This window comes from Glandiceps talaboti, chromosome 15 (assembly GCF_964340395.1).
Source record: "Glandiceps talaboti chromosome 15, keGlaTala1.1, whole genome shotgun sequence".
Taxonomy (NCBI): Eukaryota; Metazoa; Hemichordata; class Enteropneusta; family Spengelidae; genus Glandiceps; species Glandiceps talaboti.
Window position 1 is genome coordinate 14,207,854 of NC_135563.1, and position 15,779 is coordinate 14,223,632.

At 34.1% G+C, this 15,779-nt stretch overlaps 1 protein-coding gene across 1 annotated transcript in view; it reads left to right on the forward strand.

Annotated features, from left to right (window-relative positions):
* The window catches only part of LOC144446730 (uncharacterized), a 58,141-nt gene that overhangs the window by 33,088 nt on the left and 9,274 nt on the right, over nucleotides 1–15,779 (forward strand). Inside the window, exons 23-28 of the mRNA XM_078136552.1 lie at nucleotides 91–276; nucleotides 982–1,065; nucleotides 1,188–1,253; nucleotides 2,706–2,786; nucleotides 14,758–14,908; nucleotides 15,614–15,748. Coding sequence (XP_077992678.1) covers nucleotides 91–276; nucleotides 982–1,065; nucleotides 1,188–1,253; nucleotides 2,706–2,786; nucleotides 14,758–14,908; nucleotides 15,614–15,748 — 703 coding nt within the window. The remainder of the gene's footprint in view (nucleotides 1–90; nucleotides 277–981; nucleotides 1,066–1,187; nucleotides 1,254–2,705; nucleotides 2,787–14,757; nucleotides 14,909–15,613; nucleotides 15,749–15,779) is intronic.

The following is a 15,779-nucleotide window of genomic DNA, read 5'->3' on the forward strand; positions in this document are numbered from 1 at the left end:
ATGAGCCGAATGTATCTTCTCTGTCTATACACTCTCACTGTACTTTATACTGACATGCCTTTGTTTGTATCCTTCATTTTGTTTTTTCAGATGAACTTATTTTTTAAGCAAGGTTTGCAGTTACTCATAGAGCTTGATATGGAAGGTTACTCTATTGAGAGACGTCTTCAACCATTAACTGTCTTTCTTACCAACTACCTAAAGGCCCTCAAACAATGGCTCTATCCAGAATGTTACAGTAGAGTACATCTTGTCTTGTGGTACTTCATCACTGAGGTAAGTCACGTTCACTTGTACATTGCATGGAAAACACATGATAGACACATGACAGATAGATGAATGACACATGATAGACACATGACAGATAGATGAATGATACATGATAGACACATGGCAGATATTTGAATTACACATGATAGACACATGACAGATAGATGAATGATACATGATAGACACATGGCAGATAGATGAATGACACATGATAGACACATGGCAGATAGATGAATGACACATGACAGATATTTGAATTACACATGATAGACACATACAGCAGACAAATGAACAATGCACTACAAACATATGTATCCCTATTCTTACATCATTAGTACAGGAATGAAACACAACATCCATGTGCCGACCCCATGATGAAATCTCAATTGTGTAAATGTCATACCCTGTACGATATATCCCTCTATTGAATCATCAGGTTTGAATCGTCATACCCTGTACGATCGATATATCCCTCTATTGAATAAACTCTGCATGTGTTTGGGAAATTACAGTCTTTGAAATATACATACTGTGTTTCTGTTTATCATTTTGATGGATTTAGTGTTTGCTTGGTGTTCTTTGTAAAATCAGAATTGCAGATTGAGCGAAAGTTTGCTAAAACACACACACACTTTCTCTCTCTCTCTCTCTCTCTCTCTCTCTCTCTCTCTCTCTCTCTCTCTCTCTCTCTCTCTCTCCTCTCTCCGACAGGACTTTGAAGAAGAAGCATACAAACTGAAGAGGTTCCATGAAAGAGCTGAGAGTAAAGCAATGCTTTTGTTACAAGCTTTGTCAGTAAGTACTCTTTATTTTGTACATATATTTCAGATTACAAAATAATTAGAAATAAGTTCAAACTTTTTTTTTTTAGATGTATGAGATGTAACTAACTGTATCTTTTTGCATCTTATCTCCAGTTTATGATAGAATTCATCCATGATGGAGACCAAGGGCTATCCATTGATCAACTGATACCACCAGCAGTAAGTAGTCTTTTAGTAGTTCACTTTCAAGGCTTGAAATTAATTTTTTGCTATGGTAGTCCAAGTGGGCTATCAATTTCAGAAAGTGGTAGCCCAAGGATGGTGACCAGTAGTCCCATATTCCTGAAATGAAAACAGAGTTCCTCTATTGGACATATATGTGTTATTAAAATGCTTTCATTTCTGTAAATCTTGCTTCTTTTAAATCATTGCATAATCAGTGGTAACCTGAGTTGGATACCAGCTGCAAATTATGGTGGCAAGAATTAGTTTGTGGACACAAGACTCCTGTTAATTTCGAGCCCTGACTTTTCATATTTGTCATCAATGTAGGTGTTAAGGAAAACCAGCATTAACATGCAGTCATACGTGATATACAATGTATAGCGGGGTGAGAACACTGGGAGTGGTGATGATGCGCTGAATATGATTTGATTTGGCTGATTTCATGAGATGTATGCTATTTTGAATATACTGTAGTAAAAACCAAATTATTTTTTGTGCATACGAGTCACAAAATGTATGTGTTTACAAATTACATGTGAACTTTTCAGCTGTACAGACCTACACTTACACATTCTTTAAGCCACAAGGGGGTTCAGACATGTCTAGATATAGATTTCTGTTCACCAATACTGATAAGTATGAATGTGTTTCATTACCCAAACCAAAGTCTCAAGTGATCAATTTTCCAGTCAGTATCATCACCTAATAGGCAGAACAGATTGAGCCTAAACTGTTGTTGACCAATGCGTTAACTGTTATTAATGTACTGTACAGTTTAGGGACGATTGCACAATATCACACAAGCTCATCGTTTAGGGGGAGAGGAAGTCTGGCATCAATGTGATTGCTCAACTTCATTTTCGCACTTCTAGCCAAATTTCAAAAATTTCATGCTGTCAATGATAACAGGTTCTGTATTTACTACTGAGATGTTGATAAGTTGATTAAAATTTACTTCTAATGTGATATACAGTGCTGGGTAGTATTTTAATGTGTTTACCATCATGTTTTTACATTGCATCGATCGTAGTGGTGTGACCACTGCATTTAGCATCATGGTTTACATCATGTATAAATGTATCGATGTCGCTCTTGTGAATGTACATTTAGGGGAGGGGTTTTTGTCCTAATCGAAGGGAGTTTGTTTATTAAGCTTGTTTGCCATGGTGCGATCATCCCTTAGTACTGCCCTGTAGCCAAATTGTTCATTTCTGAGAAATATTTTGGGGACAAGTGGTGTTCTAAATTTTCAAGTCTGAACACACCTTATGTCCAAGATGAGTTAGTTTGGTCAAATTTTTATAAATACCACTCTCGGTTGAATTTAATATAAATGGCTTATTTATAGATTTAAGGATGTCTGATAATAATCTTTCTTGAAAACATTTGTTGCTGTTCTTCAGAACTATTAACATTTGTCACTGAATGCTGTGTATATTTCAACAGGAACACGTGATGCAACTCTTACAGTTATTCAGTTGGTCAACTAAGAAACTTATCAATCTATACCAACGACTTCATAATCAGGTAAGGACATTAATCTTTTGCTTTAAAATGAATAACTGACTATTTATCTTGTAATAAGTGTTCAAGACATAATTCTAAGGCCCAGTTACTCTGTGTTATGGTTTAACTCAGTAAAGATTTTGATTTGTGTGTGTGTGTGTGTGTGTGTGTGTGTGTGTGTGTGTGTGTGTGTGTGTGTGTGTGTGTGTGTGTGTGTGTGTGTGTGTGTGTGTGTGTGTGTGTGTGTGTGTGTGCATGTGCGTGTGCATGTGCGTGCGTGCATGAATGAGTGCATGCGTGCATGTGTGTGCGCGTGTCTGCATTTGTGTGCATTTGGGTGCAAGTGCGTGTCTATGATTTGGTAATTCTCAATGTGGTATTTAAACAAATGCTATTGTCTGAAATGGTTTGTTTCAAATATAAATACTGTGTTATATATTTAGTAGAGTTGTGTAAGTTGGTACTGTAGGGATCAATATCAAACAAATTCATCACAATCTTGAATCCATGCATGCATGGATGTAATTCTAATATTGAAAGTAAAACAGTATGCGTGTATGGCAAGTCCTTAACGCTATGTTTTGTCCATGGAAATATAAACCAGGTAGTAGCTAGTGGTTAACAATAAGAAATTATTTTCTGCATTTGCAGTTCTTAAAAGTTATCTAGAATAGGAAACTTTTGAAAACACCATTTTGAATGGTGCATCATGGGAAGTGAAGTGTAATTCCAATGGGTAAACATGAATCAATAACTATAGTAATGAAATAATTTGTCACATTATTTGAAAACACAAATAATGTAGTGTTTAAAGTTATCCAGACCCTAGAGGGAATGCTCCTTGTATGGTCACCTAACATTAGGTGTAACCCTCAACATCAAATAACGCCACAACTGATAGCATCTGAGAAGGCCCAGTTTGGATGACAAATAGGCTAATAATACTCAAACTATGGAATTAATCATCTTTGTAATATCAGGGATTACATGTAATTCCAATGAATAACCTGTAGGTGGCGCTGTTTATCTCCATTGTCTCCACTCACCGTTACATCCCTTGGTATTGTAAAGACTTAATATACACTGGTCTGTGTGAACAATGTGAGCTCTCATACTAATGATTTGGCATAGAAATATAATTACATGATGTGTGTTGAACTCAATGTTAGCAGGAAAGTAATTAAGAGTTGGCTGAAAGGGTAGTATGCAAGAATTTTAGGAAATTAGTTTATACAAGTTTGAGTTGCAAAAAATCTCAGTAGGTGTCTGTCTACCAATGAGTTCTTTTACATTCACACACCAAATGTTGATGCCAGCATGATGTCTAAAAGATTTCCAGACACTATTATTATCCTTGTAAGCTCTAATAACCTAGTTTTTATGAATCAATCCAATCAATTTATTTAATAAGCATGGAAATTTCACTGAAGGTCCCCAAAAATTGCTCATTAGATATAAAGGAAACTGTATTTTAACAAGATTTCACCCATGAACATTGAGAAATAATCTAATATGGTGGTATACAGTTGGTGTTTTTAGCACAACTGAAGTGAGGTTCATGGCAAAATGTCTGTGTGTACATATCAGAAACTTTACATTTGTACTGCCGTGCCATTGGCACTATTTTATATATATATATATATATTCATACAAATTTATATAATAATCAGGAAATGATTCTGGCAATGTGTTTTCTGATTACTGTAGATTGTCAAATGGAACTGCTTAGTAAAACATGGCTTGTATAGTATATTCGTATACTATTAAATTAGAAATTTGTGTCAGTCTTGTGTTCAATCCAGATGTTCATCATTCAATCTCCAGAAAATTATACTTTATTGCTTTTTATAGGAATGGTTATATTCATGAACTTGAAATTGCTATTATTACAAAGTTCATTATCGTTACTCTGTCAAAATTGATGAAATGTTTTGATGCAGACCAGATCATTAATATTCGTTTTATTAGTATTACCCACTAATGGTGAAATGGTGAAATAATATACATAATACAATAATGTAGATACTGCATATTGCAGAAGAAAGGTTAAACATGGATGGCATTGGCCCATAAATCTATACAATCATAAAACAATAACCTTCAAAAAGTTCACTTTCAAGGATGATATGACCCGATTTGGAGCCATGGACTTGAATATTGTAAAATCAGGTTTGATCGAAGAGGTTAACAAGTCCTTTCCAATGTTTTGACCTCAAATAGAATATCTTCTTCAGGGTAGAATGGTGTATGTCTAAGTTCCGAGAATAGGCAGGGGTGATATGCATTCCTTTTAGATTACTGTGAGATACCCCCATTTCTGGTCACCTGTTTTCGGTATGTTTGTTTATTGAAGTGTGACTGTGTAATCTAAGATTCTAAGAAAGAAAGATAACAGGAGGCTGTAGTTTTACAAGCAGTGTGAGCACAAACCATTGTTTTTTTTTAAAAAGATTAAACAGACAAATTAGTAAAACCTCACAGCAATACAGATGAAATGTATTGAAGATGCTAAGCCGTGTCCTTTTGATTAAAAAAACAATTACATAGTTCTTAGAAAGTCTAATAGTATTTTTGAAGTTGCAATCACTTGGATGGAGATGACCTTCATTGTAATGAAATTCCTTTATTCATTAAATTGCCTTTTATGTCCATAATTTGCCACTTAATCATTCACTTCCTCAGATACCCAATCCTCCTGACAGCATTTTTCTCATCTTTTTAAATCTCTATCGTTGTAATATCCGCTCGGAAAATTGAATGACATGAGTCCCCCAGCTCATTCTTTAGTAATATCTGAAATCTTTCAATTTTCCACGAAAGCATTGTTATAATCGCTATTGAAAGAAAAGCGGGAATAATCCTTTTCTTTAATAGGACCTATCTCATAGGTCATGAGATTTTCTCATCATTTGAAGCTGGCGACAACCTACCGTTACCAATCTTTTGTTCAGCTTAATATCCCCCGTGACTACTTGTCTTATATAAAGTAAACCATTGCATGTTGTAGACTTGAGCAGGTGTGTTAATGTTGTAAAGTATTTTGATAATCTATTCGGTGGACCGCTGAATGATTATATGTCTCCTAGTTAGACCATACATCCGTAATTATCTAGGATATGTCACTCAGTTGTGCCCAACAAACCATCTGGATTTTTGTCCTTGTGATCAGCTTCACTTGGGAGCAATAAAATGTGTTTTTGCTCTTATTTCTGCACCCATGTTCTTTTAAAATTAAGCTGTTTTTGAACAATTTTTAATTTTTGGTAAGAAACGAGGTAAAATTGTGGGTAAAATTGGGGAATCCACCAAACACACTCATTAGAAAATTTGATATACAACGATTTTGATTTAGTTAAAAACATAAAACATAAAATATATTAAACGTCACTGTATTGTGAGAATTTCATGGTGAGAATACTTCTCATGCAATATGGCCAAGATGTAAAAAAAAAATGTGTGGTTTCAAATACATTCAATTGTAAAATACAAAAAATGTAGGTGAGGTAGGTAGATTTTATTTTAGTATAAATTTTTTTTCATGAGTGAGTGTCTAGTTCAGGTTTTCCATTGTTTTCCAAATGGTCTCTGTGTTGTTTATTTCTTCCTATCAGATGTACAGTCATTACAGATTGGAAGAACAGTTTTATATTGTCTTTTTAAGTTGATGTCAGTTTCTGCACCCACTATTTCTTGTGAGACTTCACGGTTTTCGCGATTTTATTATAATTTTTCTTGAATATGTAAAAAAACATTTAGGGTTGGTGTGAAAAAACTAGGTGGGGTCGGGTAACCAGAACCATACAACTTTTTTATTTGGCCTAATTGATTGATTTTGATGGATAATTTTTTAGTGAGTTTAATATTTTTGAGAAAATTAATGTGCATGTGATACTGATAGTGTTCTGTGTGACAGTAATAACCCTACATAGTCATGACAAGGTTCCATGTGAATCTTATCATCACCTTATGGTTTTCCTGTGTGACTGCATTAACACTACATGGTGTGGACAGAGTTCCATGTGAATCTGTCATCACCTTATGGTTTTCCTGTGTGACTGCATTAACACTACATGGTGAGGACAGAGTTCCATGTGAATCTGTCGTCACCTTATGGTTTTCCTGTGTGACTGCATTAACCCTACACGGTGTGGACAGAGTTCCATGTGAATCTGTCGTCAACTTATGGTTTTCCTGTGTGACTACATTAACCCTACATGGTTTGGACAGGGTTCCATGTGAATCTGTCATCATATGATATACAACTTGTCTTTGTTAATCTGCTGATGGTACTTTTTATTCCATACAATTTCACTGTTCAACCTTTTTATGTTTACTGTTAGCATACCTGTATACCACTATATACATGTACGTGTTTCATTCATTTGTTGTGGATGTGAATATGCCATTTAACTGCAGTGTTTTCCTGACCATCAATGATACCCTTTGACAGTTGGTACTAAGCTTCATTCATTAATCTACTGATTTACAGTAATACTTGTAGTATTGCTGTCCTTATAAACTAAGAGATAATTATCTGTAGTCACAATTTGTCTTTGTCAGTAGAGATTACTGCTTGTGTTTTCGAACATTAAAAGCAGTGGACATCATTTGAATAAAGTCCATTTTTGGTAAGCCATGATAGGAAGTTTTAAAACTTTAATAAGAGTTGTAGTGTTTTGAATTTGAAAATTCAATTCAAAATTCATAAATTTGTATTTACCAAGATAACCGTTTGAAAGAAGTTTGGGTTCATCGTCTTACATACACTTTGTGGTCAGGGTTATTTCGGATTTCATCATTTCCTTAAACTTGACTTATGTTTGTCAAAATTATTTGTAATTTGAAAGAAAAAAATGTAAATTAATACAGTGGTTTAAAAACTAAAAAATTGGAACATCCAAGATTATGATTTATTATGATAGCCCAACTAAAATCAATTAAAAACATTAGCATGGATTGCGTTACAGTATATGTTTTTTTAATTAATCGCTATTTGACACAGCAAAATTAATTAGCTTTAGAAATATTCTTCGTTCCTGAATGTCTCGTATATGAACTTGTTCCAAGCTGATAAAATGATGTGATGTGACACTACTAAGAGATGATTAACATTCATCCGTTTCTGTTGGCAGGTGGTGGACTTCACAAATCTACCTTCGTGTGGTCTGTTTAATAGTGACAATGTATAGCTTTAACCTCACACCATCTCCTAATCATTTGCATGTAAAATACAGGTTCAAGACAATTTTTGATTTGTGAAAGATTATCTCCTCAATCTCTCACAGTGATGATTATTTTCACCTTTACCTAGCAAAGAGTAATTGTTTTTGTCTGATAGCACATGACACATTTGAGAATAAGGTGTAAGAAATATAAGTGATGTGGTTTTGAAGAATTTTAGCATGAATGCTTTCAAATGCTGAAATGTTTAAAGATTTATATGGCCTTAGAAGCAGTGATTTACCTGATTTTATGGCTTTTTAGTTGAAAACTCAATATTTCATCATTTCTTAAATGATTTAGTATAGTTGTGAATGTTGTCTATATTTATAGTCCAATGCAAAATAATCAGCTTGTTGAGAAAGTTGGACATTCTAGATCAATTTTGTATTCACAAACAAACTGACTTATGCCTAGTATGAGGCAATCTGATTAAAATCTGATGTGTTGAAAGCGACTAGATGTCTTTATTTACCTCTATTTCCATCGTTTTGTGTCATTTGTTTTGTTCCGGGTGATCGCCACCTTCCAACATCTATCCCTGTGTAATAGAAAATCTTGTTTGAATCTTGGACTTTTGAGTAGCCAATCAGGATGAGCGTTACGTTGGCAGCTGCGCACACTGGAGAAATTGAAAAAACAAACATACACACAGAGCATGCGTTGACAACACGACCTGTCGTTGGCAGCGTTGTCTTTCTGAACGATTTTGAAAGAAGCATACTGATTGGTTGAAGAAACCTTTCAAGATCCTTGAGATTCAAACAAGATTTTCATAACACATGGTCAGATGTGGGAAGGTGGTGATCACCTGGAACAAAAGAAACGTCATAACACGGTGGAAATAGCGACAAGTAAAGGCATCTAGCCGCTTTCAACACATCAGATTTTAATCAGATTGAGTACGATGGTAATAAGAAATGTCTAAAGGTTTAATCTACAGCTTTATATAGAACTTCATCCCTGGTCCATTAATAATTCTGTTTAGTAGAACAACAATGTTATTTATCATGACAAAGAATACAAGTATACCAGACAATAATGAAAGCTGTAAGCTCTAGCTGTAAACTTGGTGAGTTGTCGTAACTCAATTATAGCTAAGTTAGTCACTGACAAGTGTGTGTCTTTACTTGTACATGTTTCACATATTAGAAAAAACCATCCTGACAAGAATACCTACAATGGTCTAAGTGGCCAAGGACAGGTAACACTGTGTGTACGAATCTTAATCAATTTAAAGATTTCTCAGGCTATTAATCAGTGTTCTAGGCCAATCAGTCATTATAAGAAAGACTCCTTTTATATCAGTATTTAATGTAATATCCTGGCTAAATGTGTTCTTTTCAATCTGGTACTTCCTGTCAAAAGCACTAAGAATTTAATCCAATTATGCCCTCAATTTAAGAAATACATCCTCACAATTTTGGTCCATTTATCTAATTCTTAAAAAGTGTTTTGTAACCATCATGTCTTTGAAACTCCAAGTGAACACATTATTTGCTTATTGTTCTTGAAATATTTTGAAACTGTTGGGTCAGTGAGTTGAAAAAGTAATGTGCAGTCGTAGGCAATATATAATGTTTCTTTCTAAATAGTATTATGGAGTAAGCTTGTTAGATTTTAATAGTTTTGAAAGCGTTTTTTGGCTAAGATTTCAAAAACCTGGCAAACAGTAATGTTCTCTTTATGCATAATGTTACCACCTATGTAACAAACCAGGGAATTTTAGTAGATTTCATAGAATTTCCACTCAATCAACAACTTGTACAGTACTGTGCATATTCAGTAAGAATAGGTGGGGTTCCAAAAAATATCAAACTTATCAAGTTATGGTGCGAAAGCCTGTAAACCCCCCACCCCCACCCCACCCCAAAAGTAATGTTGATTTAAATATAATAACAGGAAAAGTGTCCATAAATCTAGTATGCGCAATAAGTAAGTTTATAGGCAAAGATTAACATAAAAACAGGAAAAGTGTCCGTAAATTTAGTATGCACAATAAGTAAGTTTATAGGCAAAGATTAGTATAATAACAGGAAGTGTTCATAAATCTAGTATGCGCAATAAGTAAGTTTATATGCAAAGAAGGCCACAGGAGCTTATTAACCTAAAATATACAAAGTGTCGACTTACATAGTGTTGTAAAATATACAGTTCAAACAAGGCAATGGAACCACTGTATAAATGTAATACATCTTTGATGTATGTGGTAAGAGTCAAATATCTGATATCAAAAGGGTACTAACGCTGATGGTAAAAAAAGCCATGTCATAGTTAATGAAAGTGCAAATGTTGAATTATTTAACTAAAATCCATCAGTGATAGTATTGTTGGTTACAATGCAAAGGCTATTGATGTACGTACATCATATGTGTTCAAATTATAGCTTACTACATTAGATTAAGCCATTCATTTTGTGGTAGAGAATTCACCTCATAAAGGCCAGGTACGTATCTCATTAAATCAATCAAACGGAAGACAAGGTTGAAGTATAACGCCTTTAAGGTGTTGTGATTTCTTGCTGTGAACAGTACACGGCACCTAAATAGAGAGCTAACAATCGTGAAATTAAACACCCTGTGGAAAGAGGCCAAAGATCTGCCTGGTAATTACTTGCTCTAAATCTCCTGCCTATGTAAACCTTGTTTACTTTTCTGTCACTCTCTGACACTTCTTGAAAGTTAAAGTTTTGAATATTTAGTATTAAGATGCAATATATTTGAGGAAATATTTGTTAGTTCTTAATGGATGTAGATATCATAGTATTAAAGAAACGTCCAAATATCTTGCTAGACATATCAATGTCTGTTTTGTGCACCAACTGGTAGAATGTCTTGTAAAGGATTTGACTGAAAATGTCGTCTTTGTAGCCAAAAATGTGATGAAATACAAATAGAAGATTCATCCATCCATCCATCACTTTTGAAGTACGTGATGTGTATCCAGAACAGGATATTCCATGTGAGATGTTGCGGATGTGATTCAATGAAAATAGTGTAATAGATTATTCCTTGTTTCCGTGGTTCAACACTTGTTGAATTGTAAATCTAGTAATATATGAGTTGTTCCTGAAGAACAGCACTGAACTCCTGTCAGACTTTGTTAGTATAGTAGTTTGTGAGTTATACTAGGATTGCCATGACACTGATCACTCTGTGGTTTAATTGGCAGCAAAATATTTGTCAACAAGATGTGTGTGGCATTCACAAAGTATCTTTTTACATGAAGGCACTGCTTCGTTAGGGTTTCAGAACCTTTGTGGGAGAATGAGAGAACCTTGTTAGAATTATAGTAATGCTTGGACATCAAGATAATTATTTCAATGGGGAACATGTGTGGGCAACTTTGATAGATTTTAGTCGTGTATAGACAGTATTAAAAATCCCAATGTCAGTATCCCATGGTTTTGGATTATCATTATGTTATCAGTATAGTTTAGGTGTTGAAAAAAATTGTGCGGTTCTGATTACGTTCAATTTTAGAATAGGTTGGGTAGGTAGATTTTTTATTTTATTTTATTTTATTGTTTTTCATATGCAAGTGTCTAGTTCAGGTAGTTAAGTTTTCCATATGGTCTCTGTGTTATTGGTTTCTTCTCAACAGATGTAAAAGCCATTACAGATTGGAATAACAGTTATATATTGTCTTTTTAAGTTGATGTCAGTTTCCGCATCCACTATTTCTTGTGAGACTTTTCGTGATTTTATTTAATTTTTTTCTCGAATATGTAAAAAAAGCTTAGGGTCGGCATGAAAAACTAGGTGAGGTCGGCCCAGGTAACCGGAACCAATCAACTCTTTTTATTTTGCCTAATATGAGGATTAAATAGGAACATATGTTATGTTGAGGTCCAACTTTTTTCCAAACTTCTGCCAGAGACATGTTTTTTCTCAAATTTTAATCCTAATTTGAAGTTATTTGTAACCTTTAACAAAATCACCAATAATTGATATATTGTTCTATGAGTTCTGATCACCAAAAGCTATCTTAATATTGATAATATCATATATCCTACTTTATCGTTTCTTTGTAATTTTGATAATTAGATTATCTTAATACTAACGAGAGCATATTTCCTACTTCATCACTTCATTAATTTTGATAATCAGATTATTAATTCCCAGGAGTTGCTTAGTAATTTTTTTGATTCAATCGTTTTGGCTAATGCAAATACGTAATGAAAGTACACCTTTGACGGTTGCTACTTATCAATCTACACTGTGTGCTGTGACAGCTACACTAGAAACGAAAGAACTCTTGACATTTTCAAACTTCGCTAAGAGATGTCACGAGGTGGGTTCGCACGTGCATTTCTAAGTAGTATGTAGGGTTTCTTTTCTCTAGATTTGCCTGAAGGAAATGTTATGACAGGTGCAATCTTATCAGAAATATATTGTTAGATTTAACTTTATCTCTCCTTTTATGGAATAGAAATCTCAGTTAGTTACCGTAGATACCCACTCACTGTCACCCCCTACACCCCCACATCCAGAAATCCAATTTATAATTGTGTTTCAAATTTTTAAGTGTGGTTTTAATTGAAGCAAAACAAGATGCAGTTGAATTTTAAGTACATACATGGGTAGTTGTTCCAAGATTTGGCATGCATTACACATAGCCTTATACTGTTTAACAAGATATGTATAGTCTATAGTATTCTGTAGCGTTGTTTAGTTTTGGAAGAAAATTGTGCCAATTGGGTTGACTGTGACAATCACAGATATAGAAACTTGTTATCAGAGGGAGCATTTACATTGATGAATAAGTAAATATAAATTCATACGATAAATATATCATATGATATGATTAATACGTTTCAGAATGTATCTTCTCATATCTCAATTGAATGGTTTTAGCTCTCACAAAAGATTCCAGGTGGATTCTGTTCTATCTGTGATGAAAAAGAATCTTTTGAGCTCCTTCAAGTTTTCTTTATTGAAATAAGTAGAATGGATTATAGTTGTAATATTCAATAAAAGCTGATCTTAGTAGGAAACTCATTTCAGGAGTGTCTTTTGTATGAAATTGTACAATGGAATATAGACGTCAGTACTTATGATACGATGATCAAGAGAGGTTAGTCTGTAAAATGTGATGACCCTGTGGTATATTAATCATTTTTGAAGTTTCAATTCATAGAGTGTGTTCATAAAAATAGATATGATAATTAGAATAAACTTGTTATATTCGCATAACAAGAGTCATCACTTGAGGAAGAAACTTAAGTTCAAATAATGTACGGGTTCTTAAAAACTCATTTGTTCAAATTGAAGTTCAATTAGATACTTAGGTATATTTTATGTGTGCACCACAGGTACTTCAGATAAGTCTATTCAGCAATTACTGTGACAAATATTACTCCAAGTTGAGTGGGTGGAATTATGATGCAAAGTTTCCGGCTTAGACTGAATTTGATATCTTTATGTTACAACAAAGCATAGTTTGATTGCTTCTGTCACCACTATCATCTCTCAATATATCTATATTCTCTCCAAATTATTTTGTCCACAAATGTTTATCGTGATTCTTCTAACTTAATTCCATTATTCCACTCTGATAACCTCCCTTTTCATGCAGTGTAAACATCTCATTGTGTTCTCTTTATGCTAGTGATTAGTCATTACAAAAAAAATTCATTCCTTCAAATTAAATGACAAAAGTAAATTTCTTTGCATATTTTGACCTAAGATGATGAAATTCAACTTGGAAAAATAGCTTTTGGACCTAAACAGTTTTCCAGTAGTCTGCTAAATGATTGTATTCACACAATTTCTGCATGTTAAATTTGTGTGCATTTCCATATTTGCTAGGGCATGGTATTATCCAATAAATGTTGAATTAAATTTTAATAGTAAAATGCCATTCAGCGGTAGTTTCCAAGATAGACAATGTTGTTATGAATTATTGTTTGATTATGAATTCCATAGGTCTGAGTATTACTGTGTGACAATAATGACCTTACATGGTCTAGAGAGGGGTTCCATGTGTTTGCTTTATCACATGATGAACATGTGACTGTGTTCTCTGTGAGTACAATAACCCTACATAGTTTGGACAGGGTTTCACTTACCACATGATTTACATGTGATGGTTAGCTGCGTGAATAAGTTAACCCTAGAGGAGTTAGACAGGGCTCCACTTGTATGGCTCCAGCACATGATTTACATGTGATGGTTAGCTGTGTTAATACATTAACCCTACAGGGTGTAGACAGAGTTTTACTTCATGATTTACATGTAATGGTTAGCTGTGTGAATACATTAACCCTACAGGGTCTAGACAGGGTTCCACTTCAATGGCTCCATCACATGATTTACATGTGATGGTAATAGCTGTGTCAATACGTTAACCCTACAGGGTCTAGACAGTGTTCCACCAGAATCCATCATCATATATTACATTTCAGTCATTGACCCAATACCCGTCTCACAACAGTAGTTGGTATATAACTTTCTCTTTAATACAGAAACTTTGTGTATCTACAGATGTCCAACCCCACCATGGAATAATTAACTTATTAGGTTTTTTTTTCAAATGAAGTAATCAAAGGACAGATATTGATGCATGTCAGCTAATGTTGCTTTGAGAAACTCACTTGTCAGTGAAATCGTGGTTTGTTGTCGAGCTTATTTTCTTGACTACTGTGTAGTTTGTAGGTTACATTCAGAGTTCAATTAATAATTGTCTTGAATCATGAGAAGTGTTGCTAATCAAGTAGTGCAGTGAGAGTTTACAGTCGGAGTTATTTTTGTTTCATTAACTTATCTAACAGCAATCCGAAGAAGGTGAAACATTTGCCAGCAGCCTTCAATTACCACCACGAGAACTATTGCAGACAATGAGACATGACTTGCATAATATTCGGAAATGTTTCACTGGTAAACAATTAGTGGATTGGATCATGGTTAATTATCCTGCTAAGGGTGAGTAAAATCAATATCAGATACTGTGTATCGTGACAGGAATTCTGCAGTACTGATCAAATGCTTGGTCAGAATCAGATTATGCCCAATTAGCATTTTATGTAACTTTTGTGTGACATTCATGTCAGGGTGATATATCTATAGCCCTGTTTCCATCCATATGTCTTATGTTTGCTAGAACATGTAGATTATGTATGCACAGAAAAGCACAAACTCAGGAGATATGAATGTCCATACTGATAATCACTTCATTGTGATTTCTCGACCATGATTCTGCTCTAATATTTCATTTCATTTAGGTTAGGGACTATGTGACAGGGTTATGTTACATACTCGCTTGTTTACAATGAATTTGAAGCCACTTTAAGCATGTTTTATCATTTCAATCATTCTAATATAGTGTGCCTGTAGCAAGTTTAGTAAATGAAATGGTTGGTGTTACTGATTACGTTTGCAACTGAGTGAGCTTTTTAGAGGAAACGGTTGAATATAATGAAAATTAAATATAATTTAAGAATGCTCTTTCCCTAAGCAAAAGCACATGTAAGAAGTAGAACACAAAGAAAATTTGACCTGACTCTGACTTTTCATAATTTATGAATAAACGATAATTATACTCAAATAAATATTGATATATTCATGTTTAAGTGTCAGTAATATTATAGTTCTTACACCTTATGAAATTAATATTCATTATTTGATCAGAGGTATATACCAGTCAGTTCCATGTTGATGACCAGTGTATTGAAGTTGAGATAGCCATGGGTTTAGCCCAACGACTACTAGATCTTAACATCATCTGCCCAGCTATCGATGATCTACATCCCACTACCACCCAAAGTAAGTTATCTTGTCTGTCAAACATATGAGC